The following is a 17,391-nucleotide window of genomic DNA, read 5'->3' as shown; positions in this document are numbered from 1 at the left end:
TACTGAAACAAGTTGAAAGTTTAAATATATATACCCGGGGCATAGTACAAAAATGAGTTCTAGAAATGTATCCCTTTTTTAGCCCAAGCAAGAGTGATCATTGATATATCACATTTTCTTACATGATGATTAATAGGTAAAACGAAGTGGAACAGTAAACTCATATCAACAGTAATTATGTTTAATGTTGCATAAATGGTAATGCCTTACAAGGATAGGAAAAAAGCAGTATATATCTTATATATCAGAAAGTTGGATTCTTTTATGTGGGTTTTTTATCCAGCTTTGTTATGGAACACCGGTGGTTCTACTCAGGTTCCTGCTCTTCTCTGAACTAATGCATCTGAGGTCTCGATTCACTATTAAAGCTTGATTGTCGCCATATGTTCTTTAGAGTGATGGTGCAATTTGAAAACCAACATATCAATTATAACAGCAGCTTGTGATGACTAAATAGAAATAATACAACAATTTGATCTCGTAATAATCGTGTGTTTCACTGATATCAAAGGCAAAGGTTCATGTATAATAATGTTCTATTGAGGTGAACTGATTGCGAAAGTAAATGTTTTCCAAACAACAGACTAGCATTTGTTCTTCTTTTAATTAGGTCACACCGACACAATATAGGTCATATGGTGACGTTCCAGCTGTACTGGTGGAGGAATACCTCAGGTGCCCTTCCGTGCATTATTTCAGGCACGAACGGGTACCTTAGTAGAACCACCGACGTTCCGTAAGCTAGCTGGATAGCTTCTTCATATGAAAGAATCCAAACTCTCTGTCGGGATTCGAACTCACAGCGGTGAGGGGCAAGTGGTTTGAAGTCAACGACCATAACAACTCGGCCGAGGACGCCCCCACAAGCATTTTCAAACATACAATTGATTTATCGGTGGCATATTTAATATAGTTCTCTTTTATCATAATTCCATTTCAAACATCTTAAGATGACATGAAATTAAATGTAACTTGTGAAAGAAAAGTTCGTACTATTTAACACTTGAAAGTATTAAAATGGCATTTCGTATTATAATATAACATTGTTAATCCATTGAGATCGAACGTTATGTTATACTTTTCAGCGACCATAACTGACAGATAAAAATATGAAAGAAACAGGTTATTGTTTTAAAACTACGTTTTTATTACAAAATTATTGATAAATTAAAAATAATTACAGTATTACTAGACATATATATATAAACAATAAAGGTCATATTTCTATTTACAAATAAAGTTTTGTCTTATTCACAAAAGATAACTTTACAATTTCAAAGTCAACTATGAATATGAACCTTTGAACGCCAAAAGCATACATTGTTAAAAACCTATAATTTGAACAAAATATAGCTTCTCATGAACGAATAAAATCATGTATTGTCTCTTTCTACCTAATCAAATTTCTCATGACTTTTGAATGTATGCTTTGTAGTTTCCATTATAAATAAGTAAAAACCTACGATCTTGTTATAATCTGCATTTTGATTGCCTTTCAGTTAATTGTTCAATAAGACTACTTTATTAGTTAAGAAAAGAAATAAAAAAGTAATGTAGTATCGTATGGTATACTTTATCGGAATATTCCGAGCCAATCGAATCCAAAGTGTGAGGTCTTTTGAGCGCCATGTTTTTGTAATTAATAACAAATAACTTAGAAGAATAAATGCAATTCCTATCTTGGCTACGAATCAAACACGGAAAGTAAGTCCATCGTTTGTATTGTCAATCACTTTTTCAATCACGACAGTTCTTAAATAACAAAGTTATTTTGTAGTGCTTATTGAGGAATTTCATATTCATTGACCACATTATATGATGCTGGTTTTGATGAGTTATATAGCTGTTTTCTGTATTCGGTCAAATATTTGTGGATTCTGTCAAATGCCAGTCGTTTTTTAGGATCTATTTTCCAACATTGTAACATAACGTGGTAAACTATAGACGGGCATTCCTCGGGCCTTTGCAGTAGAATTCCCTCGTCCAGAAATCTAATAACCTAAATAGAAACAATGCATTTTGTTATTAATCGTTATTTATCGCGATCCTAAGATAAGAGCACTAACGATTTATTAATCTAATATTAAAAACTGTTCAAGGTGAATTTAAAATTTAAAAAAGCAAAAAAAAAAAAAAAAAAACAAAAAAACCACACACACGAGAAACATACATACAGTCATAGAACCGAAGATAAATTACTTAATACAATTGATTGTTGAGAGAGAACAAGTGATTTCATCATCTTATATACGGAATGAGAGTCGGTTTATTAAATACGATCAATTGTGATTACTCAAAAAATGTATGAAATAGCCCATTCCGTTTACAATTTTCTTTTTTTAAGTTTTCAATGACAAATAATGTGAAGAATTTACTGTATACGTAACCTGAACACATCAAAATTTACCATTACATGTTAAAATGATGAATACTGCTAAAGCCTGTGTAAGGAGGTGTGGACAGTAGCTTGTACTTTCCAGTACTGTCCAGGAACAAACTCAGTATACCGAGCCTTTAACATTTTCAGATTTGCCGTATTGGAATGTCTTTGGAGACTATAGTTTTCTCTTTTTCAATACAAAAATTACCTCTTCGTTAGTATGTCCATAGTAGGGTTGGCGCCCGTAGCTAAAGATCTCCCACAGTACGACACCAAATGCCCATATATCTGAGTCTGTTGTAAATCGTCCCCATTTCACAGCTTCTGGTGACATCCATCGTACCGGCAACATTCTTGATCCCCCAATCTAAAACAAAAAATATTAACCCTAGTTTTCAACTGATATCGTAATATATCGTATTATGTTTCTATAAATAGAATATATAACATAAGAAGAACGGGAATATCATACAAAGAGGTGATTTGGACCATTTACTGAACTAGCATTAAAAAATATATCTTTTGATCGCCCAATCTAAAGAGAGTAAGTAAACCTTAATTTTGAATTGAAATCGTAATGCAGTGATACCACTTTTCTAGAAATAGAATTAATTACATAAGAGAGAAGGGCACATCATCCAAAGAGGTGCAGATTTCAAAGATTTACTGAAATATTATTAGAAATAAAGATATCTTTTCATCCGCAAATCTAAAAATAAATCATACAAAAAGGTGATTTGGAGCATTTGATAAAATTTTATTAAAAATAGATATATCTCAGTGATGAAATGTATAAAATATTCATAGCAAAAATATATTTTAAAAAAGATGATACCTCAGAAATAAAATTTCTAACATTCATAAAATCTTAATAATGCTTTCTGCGATAGGAAGAAACAGAAGATATAGCAACATAAAAGGAAGTCAAAAAAATATTTGATTCTTAATTAATGTACGCGGTGAAAGCATACTAAAAAGAACTCTACTGATGTCAACAAAGCCTAAAATATTAATTTAAAAGTTGAATTTCATGAATAGATCAATTAGGGTACGTTAAATTGTAAAATCTCAAAAGATGATAAAACATACATGTATAAACACTTTCCATTTATTTTTTAAATAATTTTCATAAATAAAATAAATTAATTTAAAACAACTAAAGGATCTTAAATCTGATAGTCTGAGCTCAAGATTTCGGTCAAAGTTATTTCCAGTACCGTCATGTCAAATCATGTCGAAAAGCGTCAGTGGTGTTCTTTTCAAATTCAGAGGTACTATACCAACTAAAACTTAAACTTGAATTTTTGCACTATTGTTTACCAATTTTAGATAAAGGCGTTTAAACGCATTTCATTTCTAGGACAATATTTTAATAATCAAAATAAATAATCTGAAAACAACAACAACAACAACAACAAAAACAAACAAAACAAATGGAGCGAATGATCTGACATTTTACACACAACTTATTTTAAAGACTTTTTATCAAATGGTACAAATATCTCTAGAAAATATTAAAATAAAAACGCAGTAGAGTCCCTTTAAAATTTAGACATTATTAACCATGACCTACCTTATAATAATCGCAAGTGTAAATATCACGTGACATCCCAAAGTCGCTTATCTTTACAATTAAACCATCACCTACGAGGCAGTTTCGCGTTGCCAGATCACGATGGACAAAATGCTGTGACGTCAGATACCTCATACCATTGGCAATCTGTATCGTAATGTCAACAAGGTCAGTCTGAAAAAGTAATAAGGATCATTCAATTTAGCCGTTTTGGGGTTTCCTTTAGCGATTCTGTTTATTTTTCTTTATTTTTGTACGTCATTAGTATTCAAGCAAATAAACAACTTACTATTATCCATTACTATTATCCAAATAGTTTAAAGTATATAAGTATACAAAGTCAAAATGTCTTAATATATGCGATTTTATCTTTGAAGTTTGTTATTCAATTTATTCCATTTGCATAACATTTGAATTTATAAAATAATGATAATAAGTGTTCCATATATACAGCAAATTAAAACAATTAATATTTCAATGGTCAAATACGCCGCGCGTCACACATGCTACCTCGGAAACTCTTCGGATTTTTTAAGTAGAACAAAAAAGAATTTCGATGTAGAGGGTTTGTTTAATAAACATGGGATACAAACTAAAAATGAGGATAAAAAAATGACACGAGTAACTGTTAATAAAGCAGTTGTGACCAAAGTCTCTTTACTTCTGCGACACCCCTCTTATATTTTTTACGAAGAGGTACTCAAGTTTAATTTTATAATACCTTTTGCAGCATTACAGAAGTGTCAGCAGTTGTAATAGTTGGCTCATTCTTTCTAAGCATCTCTGTCAGGTCACCGTGCATCATGTATTCAAACACCATATAAGGGGTGTCGTTGTTCCCTGAAAAAGAAAGAAGTGTTATAATTTATGCTTCATGTGTATCAACTGTTTTATTTAAACCTCTGCAGGGTGGTCATTTTAAAAGCAATTACCTCTTTTCTTACAAGCACAGAATAACTGTATATCAGGGTTTTTTTGTTTTGTTGTTATTTTTTTTTTTCGCGAGTATCTAATTTTTGCCTTTTTCGCGTGCAATGAATATCGCGAAAAATAGATTCGCTACATTTTCCTTCAATTTAATGCGGGGATTTCGCATTTTTGTCTGCTTTAGATATGCAACAAGTTTAGTTTTCTTTTCATTTCACATTGTGATACAAACAAATCATTTATTAAATGCCAATTTTTCGATATCAATAGTTGTTTGAAATTCAATGTTGTTGTTCAACCGTGCTAACATAGGCAGCATAACAATAACGTGTTAGCACAACAAAATCATAACAATACTAATGTTACGTGTGAAATATCGAAAACATTCTAGCAAGCGATACATCAATAGCAAACTTGAAAACAAAGTGAAAATAAAACGCTCTGTCTAAACATGGGTCTCTCCTTGTCAGCAGCAAAAATGCTGAAAAAGAAGCACGACCAACAAAATCGCTAAATTTAGATTCGCTAAATTTAAATCACTGCTAAAATCGCGAACTTTGCCATACAGGAAAATAACCTGATATACTCTATTTTATCCAAATTAAGAATTAAACAAACTAGAGTAACACATCTGAGTAACACTTTAACATTTAACTTTTTCAATCACATTTATTTGTACAAATGCGCTTAAAGTTATATTATCAGTCGAAATTCACACCGTTCTCGATACAGATGTTCTGAAAACATTTTATAATGAATTTAAATTAATGAATATTATCATTTTTAATGACTAAAGAAAAAGATATTATTCCGAACAATCAGTTTCATAGTGCTGAAACCATGCATGGGTTTTATCATTTTATTTTAACTAACACAAAGAGACAGTTGCTTGCATGCAATACCAAGTTAAATAGCTGAAACATAATTCATAAACATTTTTATTGACCGCCCGATAAAAAAGGAAAACATTATTGATTTAGGGACCACAATTTTAGGAGGACCTCATATGAGTAAATACACCTTACCTTGTAGAAAGTTAGCTTCATTATGAATTTATTCTAAATCGTCTAATATACACGTTCTTAAACAATCAATTGATAAATACGGAATTCCGCAACCACAAAACGATAAAAATATTGTTGACTCTGTTTGATTAGACCTGTTCATGAACGGCAGTGATTAATGCAAGCCTTTTTTAGGTTTCCTAGCATCACCTTCAGCTGAATTCAAGTTGTGGATGACTTTACAATCGGCAGCTGTGTCCGTTCATACGTTATAATCAGGTATTATTATTAACGGATTACCAACAAATGAAAACTCACCTGCAGACACAGTCCCTAGAAGCAGAAGCTTAAGGATATTATCATGATCAAAGGCACTCATGGTTTCTACCTCGCGCTCAAAGTCATCACGAGCCTCGTTTGACACGCCCTCTTTTAACACTTTAACGGCTACTAATGTAGTTTCGTTTACATCTGGTTGAACAAGCTCGCCTTAAATAGATAGTTATGCCCTTTGTAAGTGAACATTTTAGAGCCTTTGTTTTAAAACAATACATAAAAGTTACTTAAGTATGTTTTTGTACATAGCATGTACATGTACATAGTTAAATGACAAATTGCTAAGTAACTGTAAATTTTAATGAACATACCTTACATAAACGACTGCTAATATATCCCAATATTAAAATTTAATAATAATATTTTCTGCCATACCTTTATGGACTTGACCAAACGCTCCTTCCCCAATCACTTCTATCAATCTTAAATTATCAAATGAAATGCTTCCGGTGATCCACTTTTTGCCATATTCTCCTACATTAGTTTCAAAGTAAGATGAATTTCTATTTACAACATTCAATTTGTCCAGAATTTGATTATCCTCACTAGCTTTCACAATTGCACTATTTCGTCCGCGAAAGTAGAACCTACGGTAGTATCGGTATGATAATACCATTAAAAGCACGATGAAACTGATCACCAATACCAACCCAACTGGGAGAAAAATTTTGAGCCCAATATCTGAGAACGAGTCCGATCCTAAGTTGCTGTCAGGTGCATTTGATGTAGTTTGCTGCAAGTAAACAGGCGGCAAAATTACAGGCTCCATTCGAAAGACCTCAATATAGTATACCCTTTACTTTGTAATGGAAATAAAATGGAATGCAGTTTTATATATACAAGCTTAATATTAACAAGTCATTACATACTTTCTCCAATACGTTTATTGGGCGTTTAGATATTTGAATAAAAAGAACAATATCTTAATATCTTACAAAGAACGAGATAATTTGAATCAGCATACAATTTTGTAAGCAATGCTGACAATGAGGGAATTTTCGAGAGCAGTGAAAGAAAGAAATCTGCTGATTCTGTGCAATATATATAATTATGTGTATTGGAAATCCTAACATGGCTTAATCAAAATCAAAGTGATTTACGTACATGCGATGAAGTATCAGTGGATTTTCTTTCTGGTCTTGCTGTGTAATAATAACCTTAAATACATACAAAAAGTAAAAAGTAATCATATTAAAAATATACATTCACACATTTGGGACTAAGTAATCTTAAAAATCAGGAAAAGTAGAGATTGATCGAGAGCAGTAAAACAAAGATTTAATGTTCGTCTGTGTGTATGTCTTACCCCGATATCAATACATTTTGGTCATATGCCGGCGGCCGGTCCGCCTTATTGGTTTCCTAGATAGCTAACCAAATATTACTAATTTCTCTGCGACTGACCAAATAGAAATTCCACATTAATCAGAGGTAAGGATATTTCGCCTCGCCATGCTCAAGGATCGAGTCAGCGACACTTGCATTAAAAGTGATATACTTCTTAAACCTTAGTGGCAACGAGAAAAAAAAAACAATGCGCTCTTATAAAGCGGTATTTAATCATGAATACTAAACGTTTTTGAAACAATTATCACTTAAAGATAAGAGAGACAAAAAGATAATGAGATGATGTAAGGCACATTGCTATAGCTGCCACACAGAACTTGCTATCTGCAGTTGTGAGTATAAAATTTAGACAAGGGGACATCCTACAAGAGAAATTTCAATAAAGCAAATAATTTACAGTACTTGTAATGTCGCAGTAACACTTGTATTGTGTTTGTTCATGGGCGACAAAGTAATTTACAACCTAACACTGGCTAACCGAGTCTGCAATTTGCATGAAACTTTGCTGTTTTTAATGCTTCCGAGGGATAACTTCTTTCCAGATATTTAAGCGGTATGCAGTTATCAATACTAAAGTATTGGAAGCAATGATCCGAAAGATCAGACAAAACAATACTTTTATGATATACGGGTTATTTTACAAATGCATGCCGCACTTGATATCTGTAGTGAGTTTAAGCAACAAGACAAAAGGTCACCTCTCAAAAGTAATGAAAATAAAGCAAATAAATGGAATGGAATTGAAGACTCACTTTCACTGAAATCGTTATAAGGGACAGTTTAATGTGCATAATGTATAACCCACTTAACACATGCTTTTGCTGTATTCGTTCGTTAAGACTAACTTGTTGAAATTAATGATACAAATCACAAGAAAACCAAAAATGAGATGAATGAGGAAAATTGATTTGTATTTAAAAACAAATGTCCAGTTAGTGTGATGGCCTGTAAATGTCCATTATTATTATTATTATTATTATTATTATTATTATTATTATTATTACTATTATTATTATTATTATTACTATACTTACTGCAGCCGCCGTTGTTTTCATTTGGCAGCTTAAAGTGATGTTCACATTCACAGAGTTTGTTATACTTCCCTTCGTATTTAGAACATTTGCTGCCTATCATCGGACAGTCATCATCAGTTTCACATTGTGTTGCGTCCCTAAAATCTGAAATACATGAAATAATTTAGAGACAAACAGAATCTCTAGACAAACACGTCAAACATAAATAAAATGCAGATTCAGTTTGATTGAGCCTGGTCATGGACGGTAGTGGTAAATGAATGCTACCGCCCACGCCCTTAACATCGGCTTTAGCAGAATTAAACATGAACTATAATTATGTTTTCTTAATTTGATCGCACTTTAGACTGAGTTATAATTCGATTTCATTTAATTTCAATGACCATTTCAAATGGTTTCTTGTCTATTATTTGTAATTGAATCCACCCACAGTCAGTGTTTTCTAGTCGAAGTTAATCGCAAAAATGCAAAACATGCAAACAGTTATTTGACTTCAGAAAAGAAGCTGTGTAAGATCGAATCAACAATTTGTGAATCCATACTTAGCCTGAAAATAATGTATTTATCAATTTTTCAATGATTCATCTTCCCATTAGATCAGATTTGAATATTTCAAATGGATCCCTCTATAAAATTCTACAATATAGTATGAATAATTTACAAGTCGCTGATTTTCACTTATAATGCCATTACGAATGCATAATGTAAAAAACAACATTGTTTTTTCTTTAATGTTTTTTCTTGGTGTGGAATGATATACAATATTTCTAGACTTTTTATGATTCTGGATGCACAGATACTGAGGATGTGAAATTGTTGAAAGGTCCTGTAGTTAGTTATTAAGGATGTTACGACACTTAAGTGAAATTTTATACATGTATATGTGTATAATTGTTCTTCTAAACAATTTCAAAACATAAAAGAGAATGTTAGATCGTACTGCAAATGTTGATTCGCAGTATAAGTAATCATTAAAATTTATGAAAATATTGAATTGTTTCCAGATTTTAATCGCAAAAGGATTTCTAATTACATTCCTTTAATTACATGAAAAGTAAATTTGGTAATATCTTTACAAATAATGTTGTTGTTTTTTTCACTTACACTATTAATAAACTTTCATTTGAGCATCAGATCTATGATATCAAACCATAGAAAATTGAGTCCTCTTGCGGGACTAACGGAGTAAATGTTACACATCATTTACTTAATTACTCTAAAATCGGTTGAGCGTTCTTCGTGCGCAATCTGATTTTATTACACCGAGACTTGTTACGCTTCATTACAAAATAATGTTTAATCTTACTTGCGTAGTTAAGAATTAGATGCAGTTCCTTGATGTGATTGAACGCGGGTCGAAAGACGTTGAATTGAGCAAACAGACCAACAGATAAATGTTTGGATTTAAAGTTCTTGCAAATCGAAACACTCACCACAAAAAATAAAAGTTCTAAATTACTTTTGTATCCTTCATTTAAAATAATATTTTATTCAATGACTTCAGTAAATTCAGTAATGAACCTAAACATATATAATATTCTATATTATCACATACCCAAAATTAAGACTGATTAAAGTGAGGATCATTTTTAACGCGCATATAGTGTAAAGCTAACATTTAGCGCATCTTTACACAAAAGATTTATTTTTTTATTTATCCCTCAAAAACTTTTTCTGTGATTGAAAACATGTCATGAAGTTGTCTGTTCTACCTTTCTATATACCCACGTCTTCCACCAAATGGTTATGTCACATACACTACTTGACATATTACTGGAAACAACTGCAGCAAATGGTTAACATGACCATCGCGCGCGTTGGAAACAAGACTTCAATGAATTTAGCAGTATTCTTATGAATCGCAAAGAATAAAAGATTAGTTTCTGGAAAATTTTTGAAATATTTGTTCCTAAGTTCGATTTTTTTTAACACTCGAGAACAGTTCCAACGTACTTACCACTAGGCCACCGGGCTCTTATTATGGATTTATGTATCAATAAGCATACTATCTATACCAATTTTGCGAAATTACGGAAACTAATGGAATAACTTTCGGAAATTAAACATGATAATATATTGTCAAACTTTTTTTTTATTTTAGCTCAAGGAAAAAATAATAATTTAAGAATCCCAATCTTGCAAATATATCCTGTTGAAAAAATAGTAGATGTTCATAAACCGCAAATCAATCTGTATGGACTGTTTGAGTGTATAAATGTAGATGTATCAGTTTGTGCGGTTGAGGTGTAGATTTAAGTGTATCAATCTATGTGGGACGTGGAGGTATAAATATGTTTGGGTTGTTTTGAAGCGTTCTATTTCTAGAAATATGAATAAAAGTATAAAACATGATTGATATGACAGACTTTCAATTTAAACAGTAAAATTTAATTATTTACACATTTTTCATTCGCATATAACTCAACAGATAGACATATAAATGAAGCAGTCTATTTCTAGAAATATGAATAAAAATATAAAAATTGATTAATTTGACAAACACTCCATTTAAACAGTATAATTTAATTATTTACACAATTATTATTCGCATATAACTCAACAGATAGACATATAAATATTATAGTATAATGACAAAGTTACGATGATGTTGATTTAAACAAGTGATTGCAACATTTTTTTTAATATCTGAAAGTTATGCTTTTGATGTTTGTTTTTAAAAGATATCAGAAAATTCATTTGCATTGTAAAATAGTCACTGTGTTTATTTGCTTTATCAAATAATAATCAATACGTCTCAATAATGCAATTTATTTTAAAGTAGAAAGGGCGCCAATTTGAAAGGCAGAACAATATACGACGTAAATAAACACATATTTTTTTCATCTTTACTTTCCATTTCATGCTTGACAATACTAAAAGGTAGTTCGTTACAATAATTTCAAACACCATGCACTTTTAATTTGTTTTATTTGGATGAATTTACATATTGTTTAAATTGCATTATTGATCTATGGCATCCAAATTTTATTAGAATTTTATTTCTATTGCATTAATAGCAGAACATAGCATTGAAGTCAAGATCGGATAGTAAAAAAACAGTAATAATAGGCATAACGATTTATATTCCCATGTTATATAGCGGAATCAAAATTATATAATTAGAATAAAAAAGGGCTAAGAATTGAACTTTTCGAAACTACCTTGTTTTGGAAATGGTACGGTCAAATTTAACTACTGGTGTTCTGTTTGATAAATGTGTTTTGAACAGATGGACACTATAATGCTGACAAAAAATAATGTTCTTACTTCTGCAAAAACAAAATGTAAATGTTTATTGTCAACAGCTTTCTTAACGTTACAAAATGCATATCTGACTAGAAGCCATAATCTTTATACGAGCGTATGTAATCTTTACTTCTATTAGCGTGGCCACATGAATGATTCTATTAAAATCATGATCGAGTGGTGTTCTTTTAGTAGAAGTAATGTATGTTTATGTCAAGTATTTTCGAAATTTTAGGCAGAAAAGATATTGTTCCATGAAATTTTCATTGTCACATCTGTGTTATTTGTGCCTTGTGGCGGTTGTTAAAAGTCTCCCCGTACATTTAATCAATGATGTAATATTTTTAAAACTTTGAAGATCGTTGAGCTTGACATTATTGTTGTGTATATATTTTAGATTGTATTTTTAGTTTCTTGTATTTGGCCTTTTTCAAGTTAGGTAAGTTCATTATTACTACTTGAATACTGTATAATCACCCTAAGGATATGTTGCCTGCTTTCTAAATTTGTCTTTTGACGTATTGTCTGTGATATGCGGGCTTCATAACCTCTGATCCCCTTTCAAAATTGCATTTTATTTAGTTCTGCCCATTGTTTTCTCGTTTATGACACACGCATTCTTTTACTTGGGGACCATACGTCGCTTTTCATGGAATGACATGACTGTGTCACTTTGTAGATTCCATGATAACCGCCGTATGAACACATCTGCGGATGTTTCTTAATTCAAAAGATTACCATTTTTTGTTGAATTCTGCTTAAGCCGGTGCTAGGGGTCGTGGAGGGTAACTTGTACTTTCCAGAAGCGTCCATGAACGCGCCCAATCAAACCTTACATGAAATATTTTACAATTTTGCCATGTTGGGCTATCTTTAGGGATTCTGTTTTTCTCTTTTTAGATAAATATGAATAACGTACTTAGCTTTCTTGGGGAGTCAGACAATACGGCATCATCATCTAATAGCAATGGATGTAAAAATGTGAACCTCACTGTAATGTTTAATATTTCAACCAATGCTACCAAACATAGTTTATTTCTGCACATATGATTAAGATATTTATAAAATTCAAATGGCGTAGTAGATTTAACAAGAATATTACATTTGTATACAGAACCCATCTTGTCTTTTGAAATTTGATACAAATATTTTTTTTTTCTTTTCATGTTTTATTTATTTTTTTTTAAATTTTCATTATTTATTTTTATAATTTTTTTTTATTATTATTATTATTATTGTTGTTGTTGTTGTTGTTGTTGATGATGTTGTTGTTGTTGTATTTATTGGTAAAATGTTTCTTTAGCTTTTTAATGCGATTTATCAACATCAAAGGCAATTTTGCTTTTGCTTGAACGTATGAATAATCAGACCAATTAGGAAGGATTAGATAGGAAATTTATGTCCATCCTTAATTTAAATGTTACAAAAGAGTAACATTCTTTGACAATGATACGATGATGTCTGCAGACGACTAATTATGCTCCTAGCGGCAAATAACTTTACGAACTGCTATTTGATATACCGTAGCCATAAGAAATAGTTTTAGTGACATGTTACATAATTAAAAGAGATAATTGTGAAAATGCATATATTGAGGGGTTATTGCGTTTCAGGTTATTTCGAAAAGAAGACACATAGAGGATATTGAACAAGTGTTAGTTCAATACTGAATTTTTTTAACAAGTGTTAGTTCAATACTGAACTTATTGAACAAGTGTTAGTTCAATACTGAACTTATTGAACAAGTGTTAGTTCAATATTGAACTTATTGAACAAGTGTTAGTTTAATACTTAACTAATTGAACAAGTGTTAGTTTGATACTGAACTTATTGAACAAGTGTTAGTTCAATACTGAACTTATTGAACAAGTGTTAGTTCAATGCTGAATTTATTGAACAAGTGTTAGTCCAATCCTGAACTTATTGAACAAGTTGAATAATACACTTAACGAAACTTATTAGTACCCCAAAAACAATATTGCATTAAACACGTGTTATTTTAAAAATATGCACATTAGATAATGGTTATATGTAATGCCCCAATTTGTCGTCTGCTCAAAATGAATTTATGCAAAATTAATCAAGCAAAACCATACTTTGGGAGTGGTCGTATAAAATTGAAAACGAGCACGTGCACTTCGTGCAACTTACCATAATGACCAATATAAACATGTATCGATAGAGTGGAAATGTGCCTTACATGAAAAACAAAACATGGCTCGTATGTTGTTGCAAGAACGTGCAATCGCTATTTGACTTTTAGAAGCCGGAGCGTCTCATGAGCAGGTATGTTGTTCAAAACCCATTGTTCGTTTTATTGCATTTCAGTGCATGCATTCTACGAAAAGCCCGTTGCATATCAGTATTATGAACCTTGTAATCCTTTCTTGTTTTTTTCTAGGTTTCCCGAAGAATGCGTGTTACAAAAGAGTCTATTACAAGACTGGCCTCAAAGTACAGACGTACCGGAAGTGTCGCCAATCTTCCGAAGAGACCACGTGGTATAGTGACAACATGCAGACAAGACTGGTTTATGATTTTATCGCACCTCCGCCAGCGAAAGCACACAGCAGTAGAAACAGCAAGGGTGACATTTGGAACTCACGGACGGCCAATCAGCAGCAACACAGTCCGATCGCACCTCAGATCCGTTAATATTCGTGCCAGACAGCCGTACCGGGGAATTGAACTGCGTGGACACAACCGTCGTGCACGTGTCCGCTGGGCGAGGACACATCTACGATTCACACGTGCGGACTGGGCAAAAGTCTTGTTTACCGATGAGTTCCGTTTCAATGTTCAGGGAAATGATGGGAGAACCCGTGCGTACCGCCGACGTGGTGAGCGTTATGCTGATGCGTGCGTCGTAGAAAGCGATCAGTTCGGCGGTGGCTCCGTAATGATATGGGCTAGAATTTCACTCCACGTGAAAACACCACTTGTTGCAATTCAAGGGAACTTAAATGCAGCTGGTTACCAGAACGAAATTCTTCGCCCAGTTGCCATTCCCATTATTCAACAGAACAGGGGCATGACACTTATGCAAGACGGGGCAACGAGCCACACCGCACGCACAACACGGGCACTCTTGCATCAGCAGAATGTCAACGTACTGCCCTGGCCGTCAAAGTTGCCCGATCTCAGTCCGATTGAGAACATATTGGATGAACTTGGCCGGCGTGTCTACAGAAGCCCGAATACACCCACCAACCAAAGAGAACTACACAACCGACTAATGCAAAAATGGGCTAATATCCCAGTGGCTTATTTTAGAAATGCCATTATGTCAATGCAATCACGGTGCTTAGCAGTAATTAAGCAAACGGTGGACATACGCGATATAAACTTCATAAGACTCTGGTGCGAAATTGTGTACTGGTAGTGATCTCGGTTTATGATCTTTTGTGTTAAGTTTGAGTTGTTTATAAATGGATTATTTGTTATGAAATGTTTCAAATATGATTAAACTTTACACAGCATAAGTTTTAAATGTTTGCGTTAATCATATCATAATTTATGCTGAAAACTATAACTGGGGTACTTATTAGTTTCGTTAAGCGATCTTCCTGCAAGCATAATATTATTTTATTCAAAGAGTTCAATAAATTTATTAATAACCTTACACGAATATAATGTTATCGCATACTCAATCTAAACAGAAAGGGTTATACAGATAAATTATAAATTGGCAAAAATACAAAGGGCTATAATGATAAATACCAATCAACATATATGTGTGTTTACACAAAAGGTTATAAAGATAAACCCCTATTCACATAAATTTGTGTGTCATAAAGGGTTAAAATCAAAATGAATACATGTATAGACACAGGACTATACATTAAAAAATCCCTTATTACATAAATATGTGTAAAATAAACAAAGATCTAAAAAGATAAAACATTTACTTGTGCATACAGAAAGCGCTATCAAGATGAATTCCTATCCACATAAATTTGTGTATAGATAAATGACTATTGAAATAAATCATTCTATTAAACATAAATTTATTTATACGCAAAGGGTTATAAAGATAAATTCTTATCAACATAAATTATGTATAGACATTTAATATCCCTTAACAAATAAATATGTGTATTTTACAGAAAGGGCTATAAAGATAATTCCCTATTACTAGGGGATATATCTCTAAATAAAAAAAACAACAAAATAAGAATTCTTAAATATATCAAAAATTGATACATGTTTATTTTGGTGAATTGTATGTTTATATTTTTGTATACTATACACATGTTTTGTATACTATACACATATTTTCTAGTACTCGCCATCAGTCATTTTTGTGTTGTACTTTATTTAAAAGGAACGAAGTCAGCATCTGTTCACAAGGCTTTCTTAGTTTTTTTGTAGTATAAGATTAAAATGATGTCTTCAATTAGCCATGACCGTTACTACAATTCCGCATCAACATAAATTTGTGTATGGACAAATCATAATCAAATCTCATAATCAAATCATTATCAATAAAAAAAGTTTGTTTAGACTTAGGGCTATAAAGAAATATCCCTAGTCTTTATGAGATATGTGAGCATTAAACTACAATACATTAAACATAAATCGACACACAGATATTGCCCTGTAAAAATGAAATTTACATCAAAATATGTCGGTGTAAAGATATATACTTGTAAAAAGAAATATATCAATTCTAAATTAAAGCTTAATTAAAATCAAGCATCGATGGCTTTCTTTACTTTTCTGTTTATTTATTTTTAAATACAATCTTTTTTAAAAAGCTACTTACCCTTCTCCGAGTATAAAGTGAACGTCTGAGGTTTGGGACTAACCGAAGCAGTCACTGAGTCTTCAGCCATTTGTTGGTTTGGCAACATGAATTTGAAATTTTTTTGTATCTTTAGAAATATATGTTGCCGTCAAAATTATATCCAATTTAACACAAGCAAAATTAATTTCGCGTATTTAACTTAAAAGTTGTCACAGAAAAATTCGTTGCAATATTTTTTAAGAATGTTCTAAACTATTTTTTTATATTGTTAGAAGACTTTTACAAAAGCCAAGATTAAATATTGTCAGTATAAAAATATGTGCCGGATTGGTCCCAAATTTATCAACACAATTTTTTCTAAGTATTGGTAAGCACTCTTGAGAAAAATACTACAAAATATTAAACCTTAAATCCTTAAATTTTCACCTAATTTGTCACTGCCTATATTTTTTTTTTAGATGTCCGCTTGTGAAAATTACTAGAGTATTCAAAAAAATAAAAAGTGATGGTAAAACCCACAAATGACATCAACGACGTTTATGAACCGACTTAATAGGTAAATGATATCACATTTTACAAAAACTAAGGCCCAGCAATTAATTAATTTTTAATGGAAACTCGTACTTAAAAAATTATCAAATTTGTCCCACGGACGCCTCTCACCAAAGTTAGAAAACAACATTTCAAAAGTTCCATTAAATCAAAACAAAATTAGAATGCATCATACATTAGTAAATTCGATTGCCATGGTCATACTTGTTTAAAACTTGTTTTGATTATGTGTTTTTGTGCTAATT

The 17,391-nt window shown here is 31.8% G+C and overlaps 2 protein-coding genes across 2 annotated transcripts in view; one reads left to right on the top strand and one right to left on the bottom strand.

Moving 5' to 3' along the window:
• LOC132746614 (tyrosine-protein kinase transmembrane receptor Ror-like) overlaps window positions 1-17,391 on the top strand; it is a 201,778-nt gene that overhangs the window by 61,615 nt on the left and 122,772 nt on the right. The window lies entirely within an intron of this gene.
• On the bottom strand, window positions 1,136-16,806 carry LOC132746605 (tyrosine-protein kinase transmembrane receptor Ror-like). Its single transcript, XM_060735810.1, has 9 exons — window positions 16,613-16,806; window positions 8,602-8,745; window positions 7,325-7,377; window positions 6,596-6,953; window positions 6,203-6,373; window positions 4,675-4,793; window positions 3,954-4,127; window positions 2,589-2,747; window positions 1,136-1,999 (listed from the first exon to the last, which is right to left on the bottom strand). The coding sequence occupies exons 1-9, from the start codon at window positions 16,698-16,700 to the stop codon at window positions 1,781-1,783; spliced, it is 1,485 nt and encodes a 494-aa protein (XP_060591793.1). The 5' UTR covers window positions 16,701-16,806; the 3' UTR covers window positions 1,136-1,780.

This window comes from Ruditapes philippinarum, unplaced genomic scaffold (genome assembly GCF_026571515.1).
Source record: "Ruditapes philippinarum isolate M1 unplaced genomic scaffold, ASM2657151v2 ctg1759_1_1_1_1, whole genome shotgun sequence".
Lineage (NCBI taxonomy): Eukaryota > Metazoa > Mollusca > Bivalvia > Venerida > Veneridae > Ruditapes > Ruditapes philippinarum.
This window is presented reverse-complemented; position numbering and strand designations above follow the sequence as displayed.